The sequence below is a fragment of the Echiichthys vipera genome (assembly GCF_963691815.1).
Source record: "Echiichthys vipera genome assembly, chromosome: 15".
NCBI classification, from domain to species: Eukaryota; Metazoa; Chordata; class Actinopteri; order Perciformes; family Trachinidae; genus Echiichthys; species Echiichthys vipera.
In genome coordinates, this window is record NC_139840.1 from 18,943,662 (window position 1) to 18,971,539 (window position 27,878).

The window sequence follows — 27,878 nt, forward strand, 5'->3', positions numbered from 1 at the left end:
AGGCTTTACCATGTTTATTTAATAGACTATTCATTTATTCAATCACTACAGAACATGCTGTATCATGTAATGTTAATCATACATTTACGATACCTAGTGTATAATGCTCCACAAAGTAAACATTAATATAGTATTTACATGTGTTTATCAGTGTAGTGCCATACTTGAGCACCACTACACCAAACATATGTGAATATTAATGGTGATAAACGTGGATTTACTGTTGTATGAGGGACAAATGACAAGTACAAAAACTTTGTAGTCCTGGACTTTGTAGTTCCTTTGCAATGCGTTTATTTCAAGCACTGTTAAGACATTAAAAAAAACAAGGTTACACCAGTCTGCATCAGATACCCACATGGTAGGAATTTCACAAAGGCCAGTTTGTAATCTGGGGGCAAGGGATTGAATGGAGAGAAACAACTTTTAAACACACATACGCATTAAAACAAGTGTGGAAACTATGCAGAATGACAGTTGAGCAGCCATGTGAACACACACACACACACACGATGGCAAAAACAGAGATGAGAAGAGTCGTGGAGCTTTTTTACCCCCGCCAAGGAGGTTATGTTTTCAGTTTGGTTTGTCAGCAAGATTACAGAAAAAACTACTTGGCCAGTTTTCATGAAACTTGGTAGAAGGTCGTAGCATGGGCCGCTTTTATTAACACTGCAAGAAATGTCATGGCCTTGACGGAGGTCTGCGCTCTGCCTCTCTAGTTTTGATGTGTGATGCTGAACTGCTGGTATGGACTGCTGATGTATCTGATGCTGAGCTCCACAAAAACGATTGGTTTGATTTTAAAAAGTATAACGTGATGATTCAACTCAAGGTCAAAAGATACAGTTTAGTTGGGGTACAAAATAAAAGATCAAATCCTAAGAACATAGCTAGATGTATATTGCATCAGAAATTCATCGATAAATCCTACACAGACACACAGTTTTGTTCTCCCAAAAGTACAACAAACAAACGTCTAACTTCTAATTTGAACGCCCACAATTCATAACCACCGTTCAAAGCTTAGTATGTGCTAAACATCCTTTATAAATTCCCACATTAACAGTTCCCTTAATTCTGCAAAATACAAACGTAGACCGTCGTAAAACTTAACAACACAGGACACAAACGTCTTCTGTGTAATAAATGAGTCTGAAATAAGGCCCGAAGCATTTTTGGTTGCTGATACAAACAGCTCCTGAACCGAAACAATAAAAAAACAGTTAAAAACTGGAACAAAAATAGAAAATGAAGAATACATAGCTGAAAACCAAATCCTATATGTTCACATCTCTTAACTAAATTCAAATATTTTTAAAGCTTAAATCAGTGACTATCACATTTAAGAATCCAAAGCCCTTTGGATGAGAATAAAAACTTCCATGAACTTATAAAAAATGAAATAGGGGGTCGCCCCAGAAGCTCACCTTACCATGTATAAAGGCTAAGTCCTTACTTCAGCGGACTGGGTTCGATTCCGGGGCTCTTTGCTACATGTCATCCCCTCTATCTTCACTACTGTTCCTGTCCAAGCCATCACTAGCCAATAAATCAGCAACGACAAAATATCTTCAAAAAATGAAAACATGTTGTAAAACTGTGGGAATGTCATATCGGGATGTGAAGCATGCACAATCCTTTGAGGCTGAGATTAAGACCCTGCCACGTATAAGGGACATTAAACAATGTATCCGAGTCCATCTACTCTTACAAGGTCACTTTCAAAAAACACCATCGACAGCTGTTATAAGGTCCACCATTGTTCACACAATATACATCAACCGCAGAGGTTATTAGTACTGCAACAAGACTGTTTCCATATCAAAATATACAAAAGGAGATCATCCTAAACCATTCCTTCATCCACTCAGGGCCTCTGGTTGAATTCCCTGTCATTCATTTTCTTCATAATAATTTAACAAAACCATGACAAGATCACACATATTTGCACTAAAATGTAAACATTCATTCATAACAGGTGTTTAATAAAGAAAAAAAACAACAGCCAAGGGAACCAGATTTGTTTGAATCCACTGTACAATTTCTGAATGAAAGGAAATGAAGGAAGTCGTCCTGAATTATTAAATGTGCTGTTAAACGGCTACTACAACTTGTGCAAACACTTCAGCTAGACTAGGTTTGTGAGGAGCTGGACGGAGGCTTGATTCAACAAGTTATTAGAGGACAGAGACAGTCACAAAGCTTTATCTACACACCTGTACGTTGATCAGGCTATGATTTAAACCACCGCAAGAGGAGTAATGCGTGTTTTTTTTTTACAGGACAGACAGGAATTGGAAGAAGAGCCCATGCATGCATGAAGCTTCTTATGTACAACTACAGTACCGCTTTTTAAATGGTTCCTATGGCTAAACCATGCTTTGGCACCACAGCTAGGCTTCAGAGCATTAAGATGTTGATATTTTTGTCCTTTAGAAATGTTTATACAAGGCCTGTGATCGGAGTCCAAATGGTCGCCACCATATTCTTTAAGATTGGGAGGCAGCACAACATATCTTCTGAAATTCTATAATTCATTATATGTATTAGGACAAACACTGTAGATTTGTTTCAAAGACCCAATCTGAACGCGAAGCAACACCCAGTTCTGGAGAGGCATTGAGGTATAAAAAAAATTATGGTACAATGTCGACTGATGTTAGCCGCCGCTTTTCTGCACCTGCTGTAAAACCACACTGAGAAGTTGTTGCGTGGCTTTTCTTTTGTGCAATTCCTGAACTGAAAAAAGCTGAAGCGTCCAAGGCATTTTCAGCAACCTAAACAAAACAAGATGAGCATATAAAGTCATAAATAAGTTTCTTCATTAAAAAACAAAAAATATTTACAAAATACATCAGTTACAGGTGCCACAGTGATTTGAGAACCAAGAGAGAAAACAAGCAGCTAGGAAGTAAACATAGTTTGGCAGTCAATATTCTGTTAACAGTGTTGCAGGATGCATATATTACTGAAAAACATCGATGTTAAATTGTTCTCCCTTCTTCAAGCTGTTGCCTGTGATGATTTGGGACTTGGTCACAGTTTTCTGGACACACATGCAAGGCCTTCATATGCAAGTACAGTAGCAGGTCAAAGACTTATCTTCACTTTTCAGTCTCCTCCTGAGCGAGCCTCTTCACTGACCTGTTATCCCTGGCAAAGTGACATTATCAAAACCCTTCTTTGTCTTTTGACTTGGTTTTCTGTGGTGTTGTTGTACCCTGTGATCCTCTTCCTTTCGGCTTCTCAGCGGAGTCTGACTGGCCTGAGGTGATCCAGGATGCCTTAAATGCCTTCGGCTGCGTGGCAGGAAGCGTTGGGCTCGGCGTCGTCTCTCTCTCCTCCAAATCATCGAAACTCACTTCCTGCACAGCCTCCTGTTTCTTGAAGGAGTCCCTTCGCTCTGACAGCGCCAGCTTCCTCATAACCACAACCTCTTCCGAGTGGTGGTTGCCACCGCGGTGTTGTGGCGAGGTGGTAGCGCGGTAGTGCTCGCTGCCTCCACTGGCTGTGTCCTGGTAGCCTCTCTGCCCTCCTATATACAGACCCTGACGGCCGTGCTCACCGACACAGACAAACCCAGTGGCGGTGTCCCCCTCCATGTCCTCCAGCCCCTCTCCTTCAGACAGAGGCACCTCCATGGTGTGGCGGCGCATGCTGTAGGCCTTTCTATCTCCATGGTATCCCCCTGTTGTCTTGTCTCCTGTCAGCTTCTCTGCGGACTGGACCCTCTTGAGGAGCGGTGAGCGTGGCGGTTCTGCACTGCGGGGACGCACAGAATGGCGGGTGATAGTGGGAGGGGACAATGTCTTGCCATGGAAACCGTGTAGGGATTTGGGGTGACTAGGGAGGCAGGATGGAGAGCACTGCGGAGAGAGGGGCTGAGGAGGTGGGATGCAGGCCAGCGGTGAAGGAGGGATACTGCTGGTAGACTTGCAGCGGCCAGCTTTGGTGTAGCGACCCAACACATGCAGGGAACTGGGCCGGGCCTGTGGTACAGGTGAGTTAGGAGAGCTGGAGCAAGGAGAGGAACTTGAATCTAACAGGAAGATAAAGAAATGAAACAGTTCCGCATTAGTATAGATTTTCCACAAGATGTAACATAAAAACATAAGACACAAAGAGATTAGCAGCTCCCTTTTTGGGGATGCAAGTGATGCCTGGCAGTTACCTCCTGAGTGGTCAGGAGCAGGAGAGCGACAAGGCGTAGATGGCCCAGGAGAGAGAGACTGCGTGGGGGAGCCGGAGAGGCTGTCACTAGATGACTGGTGGAAACCCGAAGAAAAGCTACGACTGCTCTGCATGGGCGGAGGAGGTGTATGCTTAGAGAGCTTCTTCAAGATGCTACGTCTTCGGCTGCACAAGAGAAGAGAGGTGTCGGGTGAGTGTCTGTAATATTGTTATTTGCAGGCTTACTTAAGTATAAGGACTGTCTCAGTGTGAACAAGAAATAAGCACTTGAGGTTCCAAAAATGTTTTAGTGCATCTTTCGCTTTTGAATCAGGAATGAGCCATTTAAGGTCAAGCAACAAATAGTCATAGCTGAGACAGACCAAAATGTAACAAACAGATTTAGGGAATGCAAATCTAAGACTGTTAAGTGCAGTCATTGGTGATTAAGTTGTCTATCTGAAATCTAATACTAAGCTTCACAGGAGCAGGAGTTCCATGTATCAAACAGTACTGCAGTTGCTGGTATGACTTCACTCTGCCCTTATGTACCTGTCCTGTCCGTCCTTCCTCTTGCTCTTTTTGCTGCGTCGGGCCATCTTGGCCTTGTAGCTTGCTTTTCTGGCAGGGCCCACCTTGATAGAAGTGTTCTCCAGCGCAGTAGTCTGCAGGGTCACCCTGTTGCCACTCTGTTGAACAGATCATTAACATAAACACCACGTCTATAAGGCAGTCTCTCTGAGGAGTAGAGCCACAAAATGATATGTTATCACTTACACTAAGGAGATTTGTTTGACAAAGACACACAGGTACATCAAACATTTCCGTATTTATGACACATTGTAATCCGCAAAATATACAATATGTATGCAGGCAAAATAATATTAAAATTTAAAAGTTATCCTCAAACCTTAAGCAGGAGCTCCACCACCTCAGTGTGGACCAGTCCCTGGACCGACTCCCCGTTCACGTGGGTGATGAGGTCACCGGCCCTCAACCCTGCCTCGTGTGCTGGACTGCCTTCCTCGACACACTGTGGACACACACACACACACACAACTTCAGATGAAAATTGCTAGTCAAGCAACCATCTAATCAGCTGTTACCATGACTGAGTTTGTCACCTATGCAATTACTACAATCTCAAAATATAAACACTTAAACATTTATGCAAAGCATCAGATAGGGTAGAATGCATACATAAAAACTATAAAACGCAGAGTTCTTGACTTTTAGGACCATCTAGAAGAAAACCCGACCACCATAAAAAACATTTTAAATGAGAAATTTTTGAACTCTGAATAGTTAGTTGAATATATAAAATATTTCATACGTGATTAGCGTCACCAGCTACACCTGAGATGACGATACATACCCAGACCATGTGGTGCACAGTGTAGACGTCACTGTCTCCCATGTAGACTCTGATAGCCCGCAACGCAAAGCCAAACCTCTTCCCAGAACTGTGGATGACCACAGGAGGCTTGAGGCAGCTGATGCTGACAGAAAGGTCCCTGCTGGGGGACGAGTCTCTGGACGAGGGGTTGGATGACAAGGACAAGGACGATTTGGGGCTTGTGGGAGGACCTGCTGAGTCATCTGGATCAGGAGATAAGGGTGTTTAGAAAGGCCATCAAATAAGCTTATGGACAGTAGGTCTGATGTTTTCTTATTTCTTGCATAATTTATTATTTAATGGAACAGCATCTACCAAACTACCATAATAATAATGCAAAAAAATGTTTATTCTACTATGTGCCATCTTCGTTAAATCATTTAAATGGGCATGGTATTAGTATTTATTTATTTTATGGTTCTTGTTTATTGTGTAAATTACACAGCATCAGGCTGTAGAGGGCACTGTAAACACATAAATAGTCGTAGCAAATAAAGACAAATACCGTTGTGCCTCTAAAAGACTTAAAAGAGGAATATTGCTGGAATTGAAGCAACTGAATCTATACCAGATTCAATGGGAACTGTGACAAAAGTAGTTACATTTTATAGACCCTTACTATCGTCCTGTCTACCTGGGGTGATGATGAGGGAAAGACCAGAGACAGAGGCAGACTTGGGGACTTTTCCAGCTGGGGATCTTGGTTTCTCTGGTGTCTCCAGCTGGTGGGCGATGCGCCTGGACGCCCCACGTCGGAAGGACGGCCTTGTGCCTGTGCTGTTGCTCCGGAGCCTAATGCGCCGCAGGTTGGAAACCACCCCATCTAGAATCAGGAAGTACAGAGTGTGAGCACAGTTGTTTCATAGTTACTGAATAACAAAAGAAGAGAACCTACAGAGGTCTGTGTTTATCGGTCTTACCCTCCTCTTCGGCAGAGATGGCAAAACGAGGCATGATGTCGAGGCTCTGAGTGCTGTTCATCACCAGTGGGCTGGTGCTGCGCTCTGACTGAGAGGAGCTGGATGAAGCACGAGGACGCAGACTGCGAGGAAAATACAGCATGCATGAATGATTTCAGAAAAACCTATATATTTATGTATAAACTATGAGAAAGTAACTTTGTTCTCCCTGTGTAAAACTATGGAGCAACTGGAGCAAATTTAAATAAATACAGATTTACCCTGTTTGTCTTAGTCTGCATTGCATTTCTATATGTGCAGGTGAATGAGCCCTGGGATGTTTTTTCACTAGTTGTTATTTGGTTACATTCATTTTTAGGAAGTGACCTTGTAGTCACCATTCATGCTTTAAAAAGGCTGATCTCATCTGCTAAAACATAACAATTTTGTCAGTACAGGTCCTTCATGTCTTCACAGTTAACTCTATTCAAGGCCATAGAGGGACCTGGTGCCTTTCCCAGTACACACTGAATGGAAAGCAGAAACCTGACACTGCCATTCACGCCTAAGAGCAAAGTAAAAGCGTGAGTAAATCAATGCATACTGAGAAAACACACACAAACTCCATATAGAAAGGATCAAACCTGAGTCAAGCTACAATGTTAATAATTAAGAATTACTTATTATAATTAGTTTAATTCCAAAAAGACTATTTACGATGTCTCATAAAAATGGCTTATTCAGAATATAAAATTCTTCATATAAAGTGAATATTAAACTTGATATATTACAACAGGGCTGGCTGTAATTCTTTTCCTCTCATAATAAGGACATCACTCTCTCACCTCCCCCTGTGTCCATCTGTCCTGTCTCCACTAGCCAAGTGTTTGTGGCCATCACCAGGGGAGAGGATCCCCCTGCCCTCCCATCGCTCCTCCTTCTCTTCGCTGTGGCTTCGCTCTGACGATGACAGGCTCTGGTTGGATGGCGTTGAGGTGGACAGGTGCTCTGTGCTGCTGTACACCTAGAGATTAAGAAGATAATGACGGGTTACATTAACCTAGACATCTGAAGGACTCTTCGCTCAGAGTTCCCGCCAACGTTTTATTCCATCAAATAATTATTAACGTAAGCTCCTTGCTGAAGTACCTTGCTGAAGCGGTGTGCTACAGAGGAGAACTGTCGGAGCTCCAGAGATGACTCATCATCGTTGGTTTCATCATCATCATCTGAGTCCAGGTGACAGTAGCGCTCTGATCGGGCTGTAGGACACACAATGACTCTGTGTTAAATAATGAAAGCTGATGACACAGCTTTTTCTAGTCCGTCTACGTGTCTAGCTAAGGTGCATTTAGGTTTGTATGTGTGAATGCAGACAGAGATCTATATTTGTATTTTAGTTAGATGAGTCCTCTCTAGATCATGAAAGGGTACTGTGCGTATTTGTGCATGAATCTAACAGATCTCCCACGTACTGTCAAAGTAACTGGTGTCCTCCTCGGTCTCTAGTTGAGGTATAAACTCTGCTTTCTGTCTCAGGAGGCCGTTCCAGTCCAGACCTAGGAAGAACATGTGCATCTTCACCTCAGTGGTTCCACCTGGAAAACAAAAAAATAAATAAAACAAACAGGTTTGGCGTTCATATCTGCCCACCTTGGGCCTGGTTTAAAGCTCCTTCTCAGCCAATCTGTGACCAGTGTCTCCCTTGATACCCTAATATCTCCCTTTGACGAACTAAAATCAAAAGTGTCTGGATCTTTTACCAGTCATCACAGCTCTGTTTACCACAGCTGTGCCCCATTCCAGAAGTTGCCTTATTAACTGTCATTATCACAGCTTTGATGTAAACATAAAAGTGCATATCTGTTACAAAATTTCTATAAAATGCCGCCACAGAAATGGCACTGCCAACAAAGTGCTGAGATATGATCTTTTAAGGTGAAAGAACAACTTAAAAGATGTCATAAACTTTACATTTCTCCGCATACGACTTGCACTGATTATCTCTCTCTAGTAAAATCACACTCTGTCATGACAACCCCAAAAAATACAGAAGTAAAGGCGACAAGAAGATCTGTTTGTGCCTCTTCTTAGCCTGCTACAGGTCACAGTGATGTTCAACCTGGGACTAAGCAGACTAAAGTCTAGACTGGGTACCTTGTCCACCCATTCATCATCAGTCATACTGCCACCTACCTGTTCCCAGACGCTCCAGGGGGCTCTGTCTCAGCAGTCTGGTGATAAGGTCCTGGGCATCAGCTGGCAGAGCGTCCTCCCCTTCTGGCCAGATGATGTCATCTGGACAAAGAGAACATACCAGTGATCAGATTAATTAATTTGACAGAAACACTGCATAAACTTGAGATGATGGCCAATAACCAAAGACTAATAGATCCAAACAGAAAAATTAAACATATATTATCAAATATTTCTAAGTTGAAAAGTTACATGTGATGACTCAATAACAATGAACTATCGGATCTCTTACCGTTGACCACCTGACCGAAGAGCTGTTCTGGTGTGTCTCCAAAGAAAGGTACACAGCCCACTAAGAACTCATAAAGGATGATGCCCATAGCCCACCAGTCTACTGGTTTTCCATAACCCTGCCTCAGGATCACCTCTGGAGCAATGTACTCTGGGGTACCACAAACCTGTAGAGAGGGACAACAGACATAGAGAGCAAAGATGAATGTCAGTAAAGGTCATAAACACAACTGACGAGATGAAGAGCAGAAGAGATGCAAAGATTCAGACCTGTTTGTCGATGAACTCTCTTGTATCTTTTTCAATATGTCCTTCATACAAGTTGGTGGTCATGTTCATTAGACCAATCTTTGACAGCCCAAAGTCTGTCAGCTTAATGTGTCCCATAGAGGTGATTAACAAACTACAAAAGAAGCAAAACAGAAATGTTTCATGTTGCATCAAACGCTAACAAACCCAAAACATAGATATCAGACTCTGAAAAATATCAAAGGTTTCAGAAAACTCTGTTCCAACTTCAAAAAGATTGCCGGTGGCAAGTCTTAAAATGACAAAAGCTTCATAGTAATTAGGTGCTGCCTAAAAGGAAAAATGTGAAATGAGGACTCACTTGTCAGGTTTGAGGTCTCTGTGTACGATTCCGTAGTTGTGAAGGTACTCCAAAGCCAGGACAGTCTCTGCAAAGTACATCCGAGCCATGTCCACAGGCAGAGGACCAATGTTCTTCAAAAGGTTGGCACAATCCCCACCTTAAAGTACAAGGACAATCAGCTGCTTTGTTTAGGCTTTCTAAATGTCTGTGAAAATGTGTCTTTTGTGTTAGCATTTGTTTGGGCGTAAAAGGAAACAAAGAAAATTAGACTAGTTTTGCAACATTCAATAAAAAGAGATATCACATGCATGGACAGTTCAAACCAACATTACCTTCTACGTACTCCATGACCATGCAGAGGTGCCTCCGCGTCTCAAACGAGCAGAACATGGAGACCACAAATGGGTTTTCAGCAAAGGTGAGGATGTCTCGCTCCACAAACACCTGCTGAATTTGGTTCCTAAGCATCAGGTTCTGCCGATTGATCTTCTTCATGGCAAAACGTTGACGGGTCTCCTTGTGGCGCACCAGAAATACAGTCCTGCGTGGCAGGAAAAGTCAGGGAGGACAAAAGAAAAGAAAAGAAAGAAGGAACAATATAGGACAAACAAGGATAGGTGAGTTTATGAGGGAATGACAGGTACGGAGGGTTTTAGGGGTGAAAGACAGCAGGAAAAAAAACAAGGAAACATACACATCACTTACTTGTAAAAATCCGTTCAGACAAAGACAAGACAAATTCTAAGTGTAAACACAAAAATACTACAAAAACACATCCTCATTTGAGTTTCTTTTCCGCTTTTATTAGGTTCTCTGCGGTGTTCACAAGAGACTGAGTCAGTTGGATGCAAACAAAGAAGTCTGTCTTACTCACCCATAGGCGCCATTGCTAATGAGCTTGATAGTCTCAAAGTCGCTCTCCAGTGGTTTCCTACGAGGAGGGGTGCAGGCTGCTCGGCTCTGAATCACACAACAAAAACAGAAGGGAAATAACAGGAACTTAGTTGCTGCATCGCGTCTGAAAAGCATGACTTCATGAATTTGTTGTGATCATGTGTCTGCCTGTATGTATAACAAGTGTTCTATTCACCATTTAAACTATCTATCCAAACAACCCCTTCAGTGTTGCTTTATATAGCTACAGTACAGCTGCCATTGTCTTTACCACCACTGTTTGTTCTGTCAAACTGAGAGTCCAATTACAATCCATTATAACGGTTTAAAGTAGGCTCATACCTGTATAAGTGTTGCGTCTCCCGTGTCATCAGACTCCCTGCTGGCTGCTCTGTGACTCGGACTCGTCTGCTCCAGATGGACCATCTCTGTAACAGCAGCAGGCACAGATCAAACATAAACAACTGTCCCTGTATCCAAAGAATATTTGTTAGCGTTGTCTGTTTTGTTTTAACATAATTAGTTTAATGACTCAGTTCTGTTCTGATTAAAGTTTAAAGCTACTCTGTGGAGTATCATACAGAGCAATACTGACATGTTGCTCTGTAGAGGGACTATTTTAGTGTGCTCATTAAACAGACCAAATGCACGACCTGTTGAACTGAACAACGAAGGACTCAACAACACTTAGGCATGAACTTAGACGAGGGAAAATCAACATGAGTTGGGCAATAGTTTGAAACCATAACAGATACATTACATTTAAAAAAAACAAAAACAAGACAGTACGGTGCAAGTTCTAGTAACTAAAGAGCTGGCACATATAATGACGTGTTTAGGTTTCACTCAGAATCAGTGAATAATGTTCATAAATTTAGGATAAAAATAACAATAATTCCTGCAACAATAAAAATGGCAAGAGAAATAGTGTCATTAGCATCAGCATACCCATATAATTTATTTTTGAAAATTATAATCTTATTCTGCAGGGTTCCTACACCTTTGCCAAAGTCAAATTCTAGCACTTTGTAAAAACAGTTTTGTTTCAAAATGTGTCACCCGTCTGTAAAAAGACTTGGCACCATGTAACCCTTATTCGAAGCGGTTTCAAGCACTATTACTTTTAAAATCTTGAAAGCACCACATTAAAATTCAAGTGTTTTCAATGATTCCCAGCACCCGCAAAATTCTGCTAACATGCATTCGACATTCGAGTGGGATTGGCAGGAAATATGAACTCTTTTCCATTGGATTTTCAATAGTTGAATACTTAAATAGAGTAAAACATTGTAACATGTCGATGAACATCATGCTCTGATAATTACGGCCATAATAATGTCCATGTCATGCACACCCAGTCCAAAAACAAAGTACAATGAATACAAAAACATAATATTCCAAATATAATAAATAGACAGTTTGGTATGTAAGATACTAAAGTCAAAAAGTAAATCAACACCACACCTTCCAAAGGATCCCTGGTGAGGCCGAGCTGGCTGATGATGTATCTGGGAATATCAGTCTTGATGCCCTGGCCGACCTTGGCTTGACCCTCTGCAACCTCCAAACGTTGGTAAAACTCCTCTGGATCAAACTCCTGTAGAAAAGAAAGGAAAGGCCTGTTGTGGTTTCATTGCATTTAAAATACCATGTAGTTGGCCTTGGATTTTGTAAAGCAAAAAATAATAATAATAATAATTGCAACAGGCTGACAGAGTTTGTAAGAAAGAAAGTTGTAAAAGTGAAGCTTGTTTCTCTTTAGGGTTTGTGAACTTGAATAATCAATTAGCTGCACACCTACTGTCAATATTAAATGGCTTATAAAAGTATTATAATTCCAAAAATCATCCTGTTCAGCAAGGTAAACTTGCTGTTGGCTTATTCCAAAATGTAATTCTGTTATTATTACTGCTGTAACTGTCATTAGTATACCATGTCTTTACCAGGTTTGTAAAGTGTCCTGTGTTAACTTTTGTTATGATTTGGCACTATAAATAAAATTGAATTGAAATTGAATTGAATTAATACACCAGTCATCTGTGACATCTGCATTTGAAGGGACAGACGTTTTGTTCAAGGCTCTAAGCTGGTAAGCATCATGTTGATTGTGTCACTCCTGTTCCCATGATCACAACTTTGCCTGTCAGTGAATCTTACCAGACACTCCAGGAGCCTGGCAGGCCTGGAAATGATGATGAGAATCTTCTTGACCAGTTTGGTGATGATGGTCACCTCCTCGCTTTCTGAACGCTCATACGCCTGATCGGGAAAGGACAAAGGTTGATGGATTATTATTGTGATTTAATCCAATTGGCACAAGCCATGAGGCAGCGGATCTCACCCACAGAGGCTGTCTGCACATTATTTTTAGCATCTATTTCATCTTCTTACATTATCTGATGATGATTCAATAGATCAGGGCTGGTATTTCAACATGTTGCATCAATGCTCATTTCTGTTTGCTTTGCCAGATTTATAAATAACAGAAAACACTTGTGAATACACTTTTAATGACACTCATTGTCACCATATCTTAGTCTAACATTGCCTTGCCTTGGTCAAACAGCAGGTTCAGAGTCTGTGTTTCAGAGGTGGTGTAGGAGTGATTGATTGCTCTGTCTTACCCTGTCAAACCTGTTACAGGGTTTGTTTTTAAAGAAGGGTATAGTCTTACAAAAGTTGTTAAGAAAACAGCGTTACGGAACAGTAATTATAATCCCAGAGAAGAACCAGCGAGCACAGGGACAAATTCAAACATTTTAACATGTGACAGCAGGGACAATTTGCTTAAAATAAACTCTCGCTAAGCTGGAAAATCATTTTATTGGCAAGATGGAAGAATAATTACAGAAATGTGGCTTTAGTGGAAATACAGACAAAATAATGCCCATCCCTGTGGGACTGTAGAATAAACTAAGCTACTAGGAGAGTGACACAAGAAAGCACTGCATCGACTGTAATAACTGTAGCTGAAAATATGAACCTGATGTTAATTTATCAAACTTTCTGATTTAAATGAGCCTCATTCAAGTCTGCAGCAGAAGCTGTAATCTGTTTTGCAGAGAGCAGCCTGTGCTGCAGTGAAATTGTTGCTGGAAAGGTTATGTAACCAACTGAAACAACGAATGAGAATGAGAACCAATCATACATGCAATTTCAATCCAATGTCCCGGTGAGGCTACGGTATAGCATGAACCAGAGGACAATCTGGACTGCCTACAATCAGAAATCTGATGATGTCTTAGAAGGAACAAACACTGGCTCAATAGCTGCATGGCTGAATGATAGTCAAAAACGAAACTGTGTGTATTGTTCCAGAATCAGAAGGAAAATTGTCTTTTCAAGATGAGAAACACTCACCTCATGTAGCAGCTTCTCCAGTTTCTCTTGCAGCTCCACGAAGTACCTGGAGGTGACCAGGCCTTTCTGGGACTTGTCCAGACAGTCTCTGGCGAGCTCCACCAGCTGGTGCTGAATGAATCCCAGAACACCATCAGCCAGGGGCAGAGCAGTGTCTGGGGAACACTCTGCAATGATGTCGAGCAGCCGACCCTCCATCTGGGCTGTCGCCTTGGAAACAACCAAGATAGAAGACTTAATTTCAGTGACAGTAGTATTGTACTAACAATTTATTTTAACTTGGTCCTCACAGGGCCTCAGGGGCTGAGAAATGAAGCTATGTGGAAGTGCCAAAAAATGCAGTTCCTCAAACGGCCACTTGAGGCTGGCTCTAAAAGAGAGTCTCTCATCATAGAGACCCATTTTAAAATACCAGACTTTACCGCAGAAACAAACATGCTTACAGCCTGGTACAAAAAGCGTTTTGGTTTCTATAGCTAATTTCCCCGTTCATGGCAACTGTACAGGGGGTGTATTTTTATATAAATCACCCATTTAAATCTTATTAGGGCTTAAAGTTCTACTTAATTAAGAGCTTAGCCGCCTTGAGTGAAAGACGGGTGCCCTACACAGGTGACAATCATATATTGTAGGCTTCATTTGTTCTATTTCAGCTGCAGCACTTTCCCCTTTTTTAAAAAAGAAGATCATCTTTTAGCAGCTAGATGCATTAGCAAACTGAAGATGTTAGCAAATACAGATCAGAGTGAGAAAGAAAGCAAGAAGAAAGCTTGACTGTACCTTAGGAAAGCGTTCTTTGTAGACATGATTCATCATGACAATTTCATTGTCAAATGTTCCACAGGTCCGTCCAGGGCTGGATGAGAACCAGGTAACAGAGAGAAACAGAAAAATTGAGATAGAGTTATAACTAAACAAGAAATATCATGTGTGTGCACAGATACAGTTAATAATCTATGTATGCTTAATTTGAATAATATCAAAATAAGGGATAGATTGGGGAGGCACATTACAGAAACATGTTAAAAGTTTAATACTTGCACTAGTTAAGTACTAAACACTGATATATTGAAGCCTTAAAACAATGTCAATTTCAAAAATCTTATAAAAACTATAGAGAATCTACAGATTTCCTAAAAATAAATGTTTGATTGGCGGTGTTTACTGCCATCCTGTGCCATAAACACAGCATACTTGAATATAGCACTAATATGATTCAGATCAGGTTCTCATCTGCAGTATCCATGACCACATCTGTTGTGTGCATAGGACTTCAGTTACGAGGGGGCACCTTTAAAACTGTCCACACACATTACAAATCAATGTGCTGTCATCACAAAATGTAAAAAAAGCAACCATGGGTGCCCCTTTACATCACATACTACAAATAACAATATCAACATGTGACATGCACTTTACTATTTCTGGGTAACCACAACAGTTGCAGTTGCACAGCAGTGATTTCATTTGAGGGCTAAAGCAACAGCTAACCCCTTGGGAACTATTTGAGGGCAATAAGAAATGCTTTACACACCCTCTGGAACTATTTTAAAGCAACATCGACACTGGTCAGTCATGTAATTCCGCAGTCAATACGTGCAGTAATGTCTTTTAATAGCATTACGAAAGTAAAAACCCTGGCAGAGTTTTCTTTCTGATGAAATTATCTGATTTTAATTCATCTGTAATCAAATGATCAGGGGTCAAAATGACAGACCATCTAAATGAAAATGCTGCTTTGCTAGATATATAAGTATCTTTGCTGTGTATTAACTTTTATGACCAAACTAAAAAGTTAACAAGCCTACACCCTTGTAAAGGTTTGGCTTGCCTATACACTGGACCATCTGACATTTTCGCATCAACTTTAAACTAGAAAGCGTTAAAATATTTAAATAAATAACAGATAAAGACTTTTTTGTACAAAGTCTTGAGTGTGACCTCAGAAACAACCACTTCTGTATACTTAGAACAGTAGACACATCTATAGAGCATCTAGAACCTTCTCTGCCGTATACACACACACACACACACATATACAGTATATATATAGTATATTATATCATATGTGCCACGTCAAAGAAAAAACAACCACATCAAGATGCTGCCAACACCCTCCACAGCCCATTATAAGTCTCCAGCAACCTCAAAACTCCTCACCACAAGAGCTATTTAGAAAGTTTTAATGAGAGCAGCCTGCTAAATGATGAGGAAATGCTATATTCTATTCCATGGGATCACTAGTAACCAGCACAATGGCTTCTTTCCCCAAAAACCACATAAAATAATTATCGCACCAATATTCAAATCCTTCCAGGCAGTATTTTTTTAATTTAAAAACCATAAATGAAAGACGTTATAGAACATTCGGCCCACTTTAGTTTGAGTATATTTCTAAACCATATGAGACATTTCTGAGCACACTGATGCTAACTGCAGGCTTTTCAGTGGTTTGTCTCATGAAATGATTTCAAATCCATGTTTGGGTAAGCAGCCGTGTAATTGAGGGGAAATGTGCTGCTGTATGCTATATGCCTAAAGCTTCTGGAGGTGGCAGGCTTTATATGAGTTTCACAGTTAGCATCTTCAATTACCACAGCAGAAGTTTCCAAGCAGCAGAGCAAAAGTGACGCAGCATCACAATGATTTATGGTTAGACACACCTATTGACTGAAGTTAGTTGGTTAACAGGAAAAGTATACTTGGTAGACAAGAAACTTTAGTGCAGGAATAATTAACACAAATTGTAGTCTTGATTTATTCTTCTCTCCCTTCATTCACACTCAGGCAGGTTAGCTATTCAGTTGGTCAACTGGCTAACCAACGCAGCTAACACAGTAGGGCTTGACTGCATTTTACCCACACTAGCTCAAGTGTGAGTCTGAGATTTTACTTCCACTAGCTGTGTAGCTCCTCTATTTCTGTTGTGCGTTGCATTATGGGTAAAAGAATGTCGACACAACACCACACTTACAAAAACAAGAATATTTACATCGACTATACTGACATACTTTGGAACTGCAGTGTAAGCACGCTACTTTTTTTAAATCGGGTAACAATAGTACATCTTATAGTTTTGTTTCATTATTGTAAGTGATGTAAGCAGTGGTGAACCTCAGTGGTCTCATGACATTATTTTTTGTCTTGCTCAACTTGTCCTCTTTAAGGGCTTAATTTTAACATTAGCATACAACATTAGCCAGGAGTGTGGCTCTTTAATAAAGTATGCCTTCTTCTGGATCCCTCCATTCAAATCAAACTAATCTGATGAAATTATCACTTCTCCCACTGGAGCGTTGTGGTACAGAAATGTTTATGTGACAAAAACAGTCCTTACACTCACGCAGTATAGTTACTGTTCAATTCAAAATTCACCTGAGACTGCGTGAGCGGAGCCTGACAGGGGGCGAGGCGTGTGCTCCCTCTTCGTCCGCCACACTCTCCGTGCTCCGGAAATGTTTGAATAGGAAGTGGAGATCATCTTGCGTGGGCTGGAAGGGCAACTGGTGCAATAACTCCTGGGATGAAGAGGACTGGGAGGTAAAGAGAAATGGGGAATGTGAAAGAAAGAAGTAGAGAGTGGGAAAGAGCAGTGTACAGAGGTCAGTGTACAGGATAATATTGTAAATATGTCATAAAAAAGATAACTGGCTCTTGTTTTAGTTGCACATTTGTATCCATGTCAGGTTGTGCTTCTGCTGCTTTGATAATTTAACAACCTCTGTTAAAAGGCTTCCTCTAATAACAGTCACACTACTTCTCTCTCAGATTCTCTCATTATCCTGTTAATGCTCAGAGTCTTAAATGCTTTCATGCCCCACCATCGATCTGAATTAGATGGACATGCTGAGACATGGACATGCTGAGAAAGACTGCAGTAAAGTAAATTATCATAAATCCCTTTAGTTAAAAAAATGACTGAGCTTTAGTGTTCTCCTAAAGCAGGATTTTCTCTTCCCTGCTTCACTATGGCCTGAGGCACGCAGCAACGGCTGTTGTGTTGGCCGATGCATGCATTCGTTTTCTCTTTCCGAGACAAAATGTGTGACACGCAGTCTAGAATTTATGAGAACTCCCGTCTGGCTGGGATCTTGTGTTTCACTTAAAGGAAGAGCAAAGAGGAGAGTGGCTCATCTGACTGAAGAAAAGAGACGAGCCTAACAGGAGAGAAAAGTGAAAGGAAAAAAGAAGCAAGGAAGTAACAGAAAATAAGGGATAGGAAAAGGGGGAGAACGATACCCTGAGGAGGAAACTAGAGACGTGTCAGAACCGAGCGAGAGCAGCATAAAGACCTCACTGACAGCAAGCCTGAAAGGGACATTGTGTGAGGAGGGCTGACCTCACCGTCTCCAGGCCATGTGGTTGGCCATACAAAATTACAGCCACGACAGAGGAGAATGGTTATTGCTTTTTACAGCCAACTGCATTTTAAGTAATGACTTTCTGGACAGAATCTCAAGATAATCGACAAAGAAACCATCAACAAATAGCTCATGGGTGTAACTGGGCAGCAAGTCGCACCCTGCATTTCGACTTTGAAGGAAAAGCCGAGTGGGTACATTCAATCCCTACTCATGGGTGATATCATCCAGGAAAAAAGAAGCCATGCGTTTCGAGACCTGTGTTATTTTAGTGATAAGACTTATAATTCCTGTACTTCCCCTCGGTCAAAAGTGGCTAAACAGAGTACAGCTCAAATCCCTTAGTATGAAGTAATTTATTTAATAAGGAAAATCACATAGTAAAATATTTACTTAACTAAATTCCCACTAACAATATTGTGTTTATTGTTGAATTCAGGCAGAAAAACAAACCATATGGAGTAAAAGTACGTGTATTTTAATTATCAATTCTGTCTAAACCTTTAAATCATTTCAGGAAAACTCTGGGAAAGACATCTGAGGATTCATTGCTATTTCCTGTCTCTAGTGGAAAGCGCAATAATAAGGCTGATGATGAAGAGATGCATCATCGTTGGACATATCCTGTTATGACTGAATCATTAAAGAATACAACATCCATATCCAGTCAGCTGTTTGGTATCAATCAACTGGCTGCAGAGATGATGGTCAACCAGACTGCCAAGTAAAGGTGTTGCGATGGTGTGAAGTTTCCCAACTGCCTCTAGGAATTAATTTATTTATTGTCTCTCAAATTATCTCAACTATGCGCTCTGCGGATGACACAAGGTCCGTGTGACATGGAACTTAAACTGAAAATGAATATAAAGCGGTCGACCTGCGGTTGTAAAAAGTTAGCTGCTTTACCAAGAACAGCGACCAGCTTGGATTAAAACAGCCAACTACATTTCTCAAACCTTTGATGGCACAATATACCTATAAGTTGACCATTGTTGGCTTATTCTTTTCCAATATATGATTGATTAAACCACAACACTTTAGTCAAGTCTAGTCAAGAGATATTATTGTCCCCGGAGGGCAATTTGCGGTGCAGCCTACAACATGGGTGACATGGGACAAAAACACGGGAAAACAATTGACATCAATTCAACAACAGACAAAGTGCAACAGTGCCTCACTGGATAAAAACTGGATAAAAATAAGGAGTTAAAGTGACCACAGTGCTATTAATTGTTAAGAAGGCCAATAGCCAATTGAACCCAGGATTTTTTAAATGTAGTCCCGCATCTGGCCACATTAAATCTGCATCTTGATGGAAGCAGTTTAAATTCAGTTGCTAAGGGATGGCTCGGGTCAGACAGGACAAGGACACTTTATGAGCAGCTGAATTATTTAGCTGAATCTGCGTCACTTTACTCAAGATATTGTTATTGATATTACTGTGTGTGATCTGATGGGATGTAGAGTTCAGTCAGTCAACAGCATGAGCTTACAAGACACAATGGTCCTGTTAAGTTATTGATACACCGAGTATGAGCCAAATGGTCCCATGGCAGTGGTTTGGAAAGAGGTTGAATATCTAATGAGGGAAAGAGACAGACCTTACAGCCACTGATGATTGCAGGGAAATAAAGACAGAGACATTGAGAGAAACACGGAAAGAGACTCAACTTACAGATACTGATGAACTGGGTGCATTAGTGCAGTATCCAGATGAGGGAACTGACGCCACAGACCACCTTCGCCCATCCGCTCTGTAGAAACAGAATAGTAACAGACAGTTCAGTGGTAACTCCCCATTACATACAAAACCTACACATCCCTTTGACTAAATCAAATCTTTAGAGCTTCACCTTTTTACAAATGCAAATCTCAATTTATGCAAATCTTCCAGTGGAAGTTTAAAGCGATAACATCTGATGCTTGAAACTGGGACAAAAACAAGAAATACCAGATTGGTTTCTTACCTTTCTGTGCGGGCCAGTTGGCTACACCGATGGGAAAAAAAAAAGACAAAGAAGAAGGGTGAGAAAGAGAGGAAGAGGGGCAGGTGGAGACACAAAGTGAGAAAAAAAACACTGTCTGATGATAGTGACAGAGTAAGTCTGGCTGTCAGAGTCATAGCAATGTTTGTCACAGATAGCAGACAGTGGCAGTCTGCTGCTGCGGTTGAACACCTGCCAAACTGTCATCATACTGTAGAATTGAGACCCACAGACACTTGACTCGTGACTCATTATACACACACACACCAACAAAATACACTCGAAAACAGTATGTACACATACACATCCACTACTACAAACAAAACCCTCAACTTTTGTGTGAAAAAAGTTGAGGGTGACAGTGTCTCTATGTCCATCATCCCCATACATTTCCACCCTTCTGAGGATGCGGCCCAATTTCCAGCACTGGTTCAACCTGTGATGACAAGGACGGTCAAATGTTGGCACTCATACTTGGCCCGGATGATCGTTGCCCGGTGATTGTTGACAGTTTTGCTCAGAGTATGACTTAGATCTGAGGATTAGTCAGGTGAATAAGACGTGTTTTTGCCCAAGTCTTATTATCCCATATGTATGTCATCCGCTATGCATTAGCACCTTAGCACTGATTCTGGCTTGTAGTATTAAGGCCTACAAGGCTGAAGAGGATTGAAGCTTAGCTTAAAAACAAGGTTTTGAATCAATCTTAGAACCAAGGCCAGAGTGTTGGCTGTCCTTACACCCCAAGGTTAAAAAAATATCTTTGCTGGTGAAAAAGGAGCTGCAGCTAAACAAGTATGTCTCACCCTTGAGGTGGTTCCTTATCGTGTTATTCCTTCATTTGCATTAAAAAAAAGACTTATGTATTCTTCATATGTAGGCCTATTGTTTGCCTGACTCTTCAATATTTTCATGAAAAAATAATTGTGAAAACAGCAGGGCTTTACAGCTTGTGTGAATTACAAACAAGTTCAGTGGAGCTCTTAAAATGCAGTCACAGCATCTATCTCCTTGCTGGCAGCTTAAAAAGTCTCAATACATTTAGATGAGTCATGCAGGCTCGTGCGAGGCAATTCTATCAGGAGGCTTTCCCTCTCTACCCTCAAGCTTATGCTGCAATGTGCCATGCTGCAATGCAACATTACATGCTAATCCGTAACAAACAATATTTGACATAAGCTGCAGCATATACTGCAAAGTGCATTCAGTGAGAGAGAAGCAGCACACAAAAACATTTTTTTCTGCTACTGGACACAAGGGTGTCAGTTAGAGCTACTACTCCTTTAAATCCAGTCCAGACGCAGTTGCAAGGAGCGTGATGAGAGGGCAAGCTTTGCAATTTCCCCCCATAATCACGGAAGCCCTGAGTAATGAGTGTGTGCAGTGAGTCGCCGCCTTAATTGGTTTGACAAATGTCAAAACCCATGTCCAGCAAGTGGCCCTGGCTTTTCAGATGGTTGCACTTGCTTCTCCATTGCGTTTCTACTACAGGGGCAAACGGGAACAAGCCAGGGCATGTCCATTATTCATGCAACTCAGTTTCCTCCAAAACCCAAGTTATTAGGTTATTTTTAGCATATTTGTATTGAATTAAGTTTAAAATAAGTGAAAATGTTGATGCTCTGAGGAAATATTGGTGTTTATTTCTTATGTTTTGAACTTTAACACCTTTACAGGAAGAAAGTACTTTGACCTCTGAGCTCATTTTCGATTTCCAAGGGGCATTATATCAACAGCTGTAGACCAAAATGTCTCTAGACGCAATTGGATAGGCCAACAACCAATCAGAGCAATGCAACATGTGACGTAGCGCTGAGTGATTGCAGACAGACTACAGTGTGCAGAGATGAGCTGTGATGGCGTAACATAAACATGTCTGTGAATGAGGGATTTTGCCATCCTAATTGGAAAATAGTACTTCGATAGAAAGTTGCACATCAGCTGCAGCCATCTTGATTGTTTTTGAAAAAATACCTCAACGCATCGATGCCTCTTTACTGAGCTAGGTTTATGCTAATGTGCTGTGGTTATGATTGGCCTGACCAGGATCTGGCTGTCTGGGCAGAGGGGGACCAGACGTATATGCCAAATAAAACCTGACCTTGCAGATTCGGCTGGTTCCCAAGCTAGGAAGACGGATGAACCTACTCTCATTGTGTAAGGCATCTGCGCTGCATGTTATCAGTCTTAACAATTTTCTAGTTTTTGTATTTGGTAGTGAAAAAACTTCTGCAGTAAAGTGGCTGAGCTCAAGTGCCTATTCTATATTGAAAAAACATTTGAGTTCAGTCTTACCTGCGGGCAAACTGGAAGTTGGCAGAGGTGCTGGCAGAAACATTTCTGGGGCTTTCTGAAGGGCTGCTGCCAGCTGAGGAAACAAAAGCAAAAATAAAAAAACAGTTACAAACTTTCAAAATAAGTAGAAGCTGAAATAAACTAAGTATATGACTAGAAGTTGAATCATTCCACTAGCTGGGCCTTTGTTTTACATGATTTTACTTCAAGGTTCAACCTGAAACAAATCTTTGAATTACATGGACATCCCCACAGAAGTTAACTAGGCCTCCCCCCGTCTTATCACAAAATCTCAGTTTGAGCAGACAGCAGGGACTCCTGTTGTTGATCGCACAACACCATATACTCTTGAAAAGGGTCACTAAAGGGTTTCCATGCCAGCAAAGCCCCGCCACACCCTGAGTCGCTTAAAAAATGAGTGCAAAGAATGAATGAGTCTCCATATAGCATTTCACAATGGAATGAGTAGCCTTGGGGGAGCTACATGAAAAATATCATCATGAGGAAAACTATTTTAGATCTTTTAAAATATACTGTGGGCATGTTATGTTTCAGCAGCCCTGGAAATTTGATGAACACTCCAGGGGGAAAATAGTGCTAGTCTTGTGACATAACTCAAAAAACAAAATTAGGCTGAAGGCACATATGAAACAAAAAACCTAATGTGGTGGTCTCCTCCTTCCCTCTTCACCCCCTCATCTGTTTTCCATGTGATTGTGTCTATGTAAAGCATGTGTGTAATGAGCCTCTGGTCTCATTGCAAAACAATATCACACACTGATCCGAGCAGACGAGCAAATGCGGACAACACACAAGTACCTGTGGCAAGTGGGAGAGGTGAAAGAGGTCGTGAGAGCGTGGGGGACGGGGTCCCGACCGCCAAACTCCTTCTCTTGTTGTTACGGGAACTGTGAGAGGAGGAAAACAAACAGCAGAGAGAAAACATTTGCTTATGCAAGACAATCACAAACACAATCACTCAGCAACAGTCTTTTATCAGTGCAGTAAACAGTGAGGTCAACCTTTGAACTCGGGTTGTTGATCATAAGGACAACACTGATAACTGTCATGATACTGGTAATGGTGTTTATACGTACACACATAGTGATAAACATATATGTGTGTAAATATATAAACACACACAGAAAGTATACATGTGTATGACATTTGAATAATGTGTCAACACTAGTTAAACATATGTTTATGTTCTTATGTTTAAGAGAAAAAGTGTTTCTGACACACGGGAGTTACCGAAATAATGAAAATACATCAACATCCTGTGAATAATGAGGAGTATGGAATCTGTAGTAAGTTTTTACACTAAAGCATCGATGATTATCCGATAAAGTCTCCTGTGTCACCAGTGGAAGCATCTTAAATAATGATGTAAAAAGAAACAAGTGACTCCCATTACATAACTGTGGGGGACATAACATACACACATCATTAAAGGTCCATCAGCACGGATGAACACAAGCTCTACCCAGATGTAAACAACACACACTGATCCATAAGTAAGAAAATCAATGATCAGTTTTTCCATGCACACTCAGAGGTTCAGCAGCGGATGCAACTTTGGGTTTAAGCTTTTCCTTAAATGTATATTTATATTATTTTATTAATCTGATCGCTTGTGTTGTTTTGATGAAAGTGGGTTTCCGTCTTCAACATGCAAACAGTGCTCCTCTTTGCCACAGGGACTAAAGATGGAAATTAGCCACTTGCTATAGTCTTGAATATTTACATGTAAATGTTTATTAATATGCAGTGATCTTGTTTTAAATAAATAAATATGAACCTGAAATCTTTGTTGGACCAGTTTTGTTCAAATGTGCTATTAAATGTTATTTTTTATGAAAGCAAACTCAGTCAATCACTTCTTGAAGGAAACATTTTTCTTGGTAAAGTGTCCTGTATAAAAGTGACGACTGACGGACCTGTTTAAAAGCTGGATCACCCACACAGAGTGCAAGTGTAATTATGATGCAGTTACTTTAAAGTTCAAATGTCAATCTTCCTACTTCCTGTATATTTGTGAATATGCTGCCTGGAGGCCTCTGTATGCCTGGTGCGTATTGTTGTATATTGTTTATACCTACGTTTAACTACAATGTCTGTTGCACTTTGTCACATCTAGTTAATTGTTTGATTTATTTGATGTTATCCTAGCTTATCGTTACTCTGATCCTTTCCCATCTTTGTATTGAAACTGTGGCACAATAATTTCCCTCGGGATAAATAAAGCTTCTTGAATCTTGGTGCTCACTCTATGTGTGGCAAAGTCTTTATAACACAATTTTTCTTTTTCATTTGCTTCAACATTCCCCACTACACTGGATGTAATCCCATCATGCTCTCTGTTTCACCTAGATGATGTTGATGCCATCTCTCTTTCTTTCTCGCAATGACCTAAAATAATTGAGGAGCTGAGACGACAACACAGCCTGACATTTCTGGGTCGGTACTGAGGCAGATTCACACAGTATATGGCCCCCAACCCAAAAAGATTCAGAGCGGCAGAGAAGGCACAGCAACAGGAGAGCCAATACATTTTTGACTTTGGATTCAACGACACACCAACCACAGAACGACGATGTTTGTGTGCACCGTTTTCTTCTTATCAGAAAATAAATAAACAGACACCCTTTTCACACAGAGCCTGGACTTGAAAAAAAATGCATGAAAGCCCCACTGTATCACACCATGACCACGGGAGTGCTTTATCAATACTTGGCAGTGATAAGGCTACTCATATTTGAGACTGATCTACAATAGTGGTTTGTAGGAACCGTGCAGACAGCCGTGTAACATGATGAATGTAGGCCACTGATGCAGGCCTGCATGTTTCACATGTCTGCTGATAGTGCTGGACTGCATTCATTCACTGAGCTCCATTTAAAGTCACACTATGTTGAATGTGTTACATGATGCATGTTCCCAAGCTACATGGAGAAGTGGATAGTTTGTTACCCCACTGAATATCTGTAGCAGCCTGTGAATGGTTAGAAAGACTATATTACATGTAAGATGAGAGGTTTTCTTCCAGAACTCATTAGCAATAGGTCAATGCCAATGACAACAAATGCATAGATTGACAACAAAACATTAACTACACTATAGGGATATTGGGATAACGACAGAGGGAATTTAAAAAAAATCCATAAAATACGATTAGGTCCCTATGAACTTATAGATTGTCAAAGATACATTGCGTCCTTACATGAAAGGCACATCTGACTGCTCTACTTTGTGAGGGCTGATAAAATCTATCTCGCCGACATAAGCACATCTACAACACTTACAGTCCCACTAACAACATCAGTGTATCGATCCGCAATGGGACCTTTTTGTGTCGTTGTATGCGACAGCTGGTAGCAGACAATGCAGTCTGGCCCCATACACACAACACTACAATGGCCACGTTTCTCTGTCGGAAACAAAAACTAGGGCGGATGTAGCCGACAGATACAGTCGTACGTACTGTAGGTTATATCACAGACACCACAACGCCATTATCTATCCATCTGTACACTGCTAATGTCACCAAACACTGGAGGGTTGCGTTTACGTGCAGTGAATAAAATAGCTCAACATAAACGTTCAACAAATTGCAGTTTGTCAGACAGTGAATGGCAGCTCAGGGGGGAGCTGATGACAACCACAGGCACAGCAGACGTTTTCAAGGCTGTACCGTTGTTGTTGTCCAACGTTATAATACTACACATTGAGAAAGTCTTTCATCAAAACAGGATGTGTCGTCTTTACCTTTTTGATCTTTTCATCATGGCCCCAGTCACAAAACTAGTTTTGTAGCTCGGCAACACGGTCCAATAGTAGTTCTGGTCAGACATGGTGATGGTGGTGACTGATAATAAATCCAGATGTGAGAAATGTCCTCTTGTTAGAGTGGGAGCATGATGTCTCTCTTGAGAAGTTGTTATTACCGGGGGTGGCGGTTAGGCGGGTACGCAGTGTCCAACGGCAGAAACCCCATTCAGCTTCGGTACAAACTGACCCCGGAGCCTCGGCGCAACGGCAGCTCGGTGATGATGAGCAACGGCCATGTCTGCTCCGCTCCTTCCCTCTGTTACCGGCAGACTTTCCGAGACAGTCCGTTCGCCGCGGGATGTGACATTACCAGCCGGAACTTATGAGATATCTCCGCCAAAATATAAAACGGTGATACAAACTTTCCAGAAGCACCAGCAGCAGCGGTGCACTGCGCAGCCGCGTCAGCTCGCGCCGAAGGGGAGGAGGGACTAATGATGCATTCAAGTACTATTGGGAAATATTATGTTAACGACTAAGCACAATTAAACACTTAGCAAAAAACAGAAAGAAGACTGAAGAATTGTGTATTTCTAGGTATATCAGTATTCAAACACCGGTTACATGCCTGCAGCTTAATATCTTAATATATAAAAATGTATAAATGTAAAAAGTGCACAGCGATTTGCATCGATGCACATCCGCAGGACCCCCAACTGGGAAACACAGTCGTAAGCCTTCTCACAAGTCCACAAAAAAATGTGTTGACTGGAGAGGGTTTGACAATCGGTCAGAGCCTCCTTTTTAGCACCCTAGCATAGGAAGAAGCTGAAATGAACAGCTTCAAAAGCTGGGCTGCAGGCCTTCAGGTGATTTGATGACTTGAACTTTTGTTTAAGAATGACTTGCGTTTTTGAGTCAAGTACACGGTGCATTTTACTTTTTTAGACTTGATGAATACAAATGGGGTCAAAAAGGGCCCCATAGCTAGTTTAGCCCCCTAGTGAGTTAATCCATAGGCTGTTACACAGTTTAAAATAATCCTAGCAAATCTAACATTTCCCACAGCCACATAACAAGTCCCTACTGAAAGTAGGGGTAATGTAACTTGGTGAAGTCCCTGAACAGGTTTGACAGTGATGAGATAGATGTTTTTCTGACTGAGGCGCCTGCTATTTGAGCCGGAAACTCACATGCAAGTTACTTCATGCTGTTCATGTGTGTCACTATATTGTTGTTGTTTTGCATTGTGTGAATGTCCCCATTAATCACAGTGTTTACCTCTGAATGCAGGACAGGAAAAGGATTTAGAAAAAACAAACACCACGGGTTACCTTTTAGAGCTGACTGAGCTTTTTTGCCAAGTTCACATATTAATCACATGGACATCAGATTATTAAGTCAATTTTTCACGTTATCAGAGATTCCTGCACCTCATCTTTATCTATGTCTCCGCTCTCCCTCTCTGGTGTAAACCTGTCTGAGTGGTAAGACTACTCTGGCTCTTAGGTAATCCTCATTAAAATCTTCAAAAGTTCTTCTCTCTGAGTCTCTGAGGAGAGTTAAGTAAATGAAACTTGTGTGAAATATGGCATGCACAATACAGCTGACAAGTGACAGACACCTGCTGGTCTGGTTTGGGGAGGAGAAAGGGGGTTCAAAGGGAGA

At 41.2% G+C, this 27,878-nt stretch overlaps 1 protein-coding gene across 1 annotated transcript; it reads right to left on the bottom strand.

Annotated features, from left to right (window-relative positions):
• Positions 1-308: 308 nt before the first annotated feature.
• Positions 309-26,617, bottom strand: mast3a (microtubule associated serine/threonine kinase 3a). Its single transcript, XM_083928340.1, has 27 exons — positions 26,208-26,617; positions 23,262-23,350; positions 22,443-22,515; positions 20,130-20,150; positions 19,838-19,916; positions 17,177-17,334; positions 14,582-14,657; positions 13,802-14,011; positions 12,599-12,700; positions 11,906-12,038; positions 10,784-10,869; positions 10,422-10,507; positions 9,880-10,088; positions 9,566-9,704; positions 9,226-9,358; positions 8,957-9,122; positions 8,665-8,766; positions 7,944-8,066; positions 7,618-7,730; positions 7,314-7,492; positions 6,490-6,611; positions 6,204-6,392; positions 5,549-5,772; positions 5,084-5,206; positions 4,726-4,862; positions 4,175-4,359; positions 309-4,042 (listed from the first exon to the last, which is right to left on the bottom strand). Exons 1-27 carry the CDS (start codon positions 26,291-26,293, stop codon positions 3,174-3,176), a joined length of 4,212 nt encoding a protein of 1,403 aa, XP_083784466.1. The 5' UTR covers positions 26,294-26,617; the 3' UTR covers positions 309-3,173.
• Positions 26,618-27,878: the final 1,261 nt, after the last annotated feature.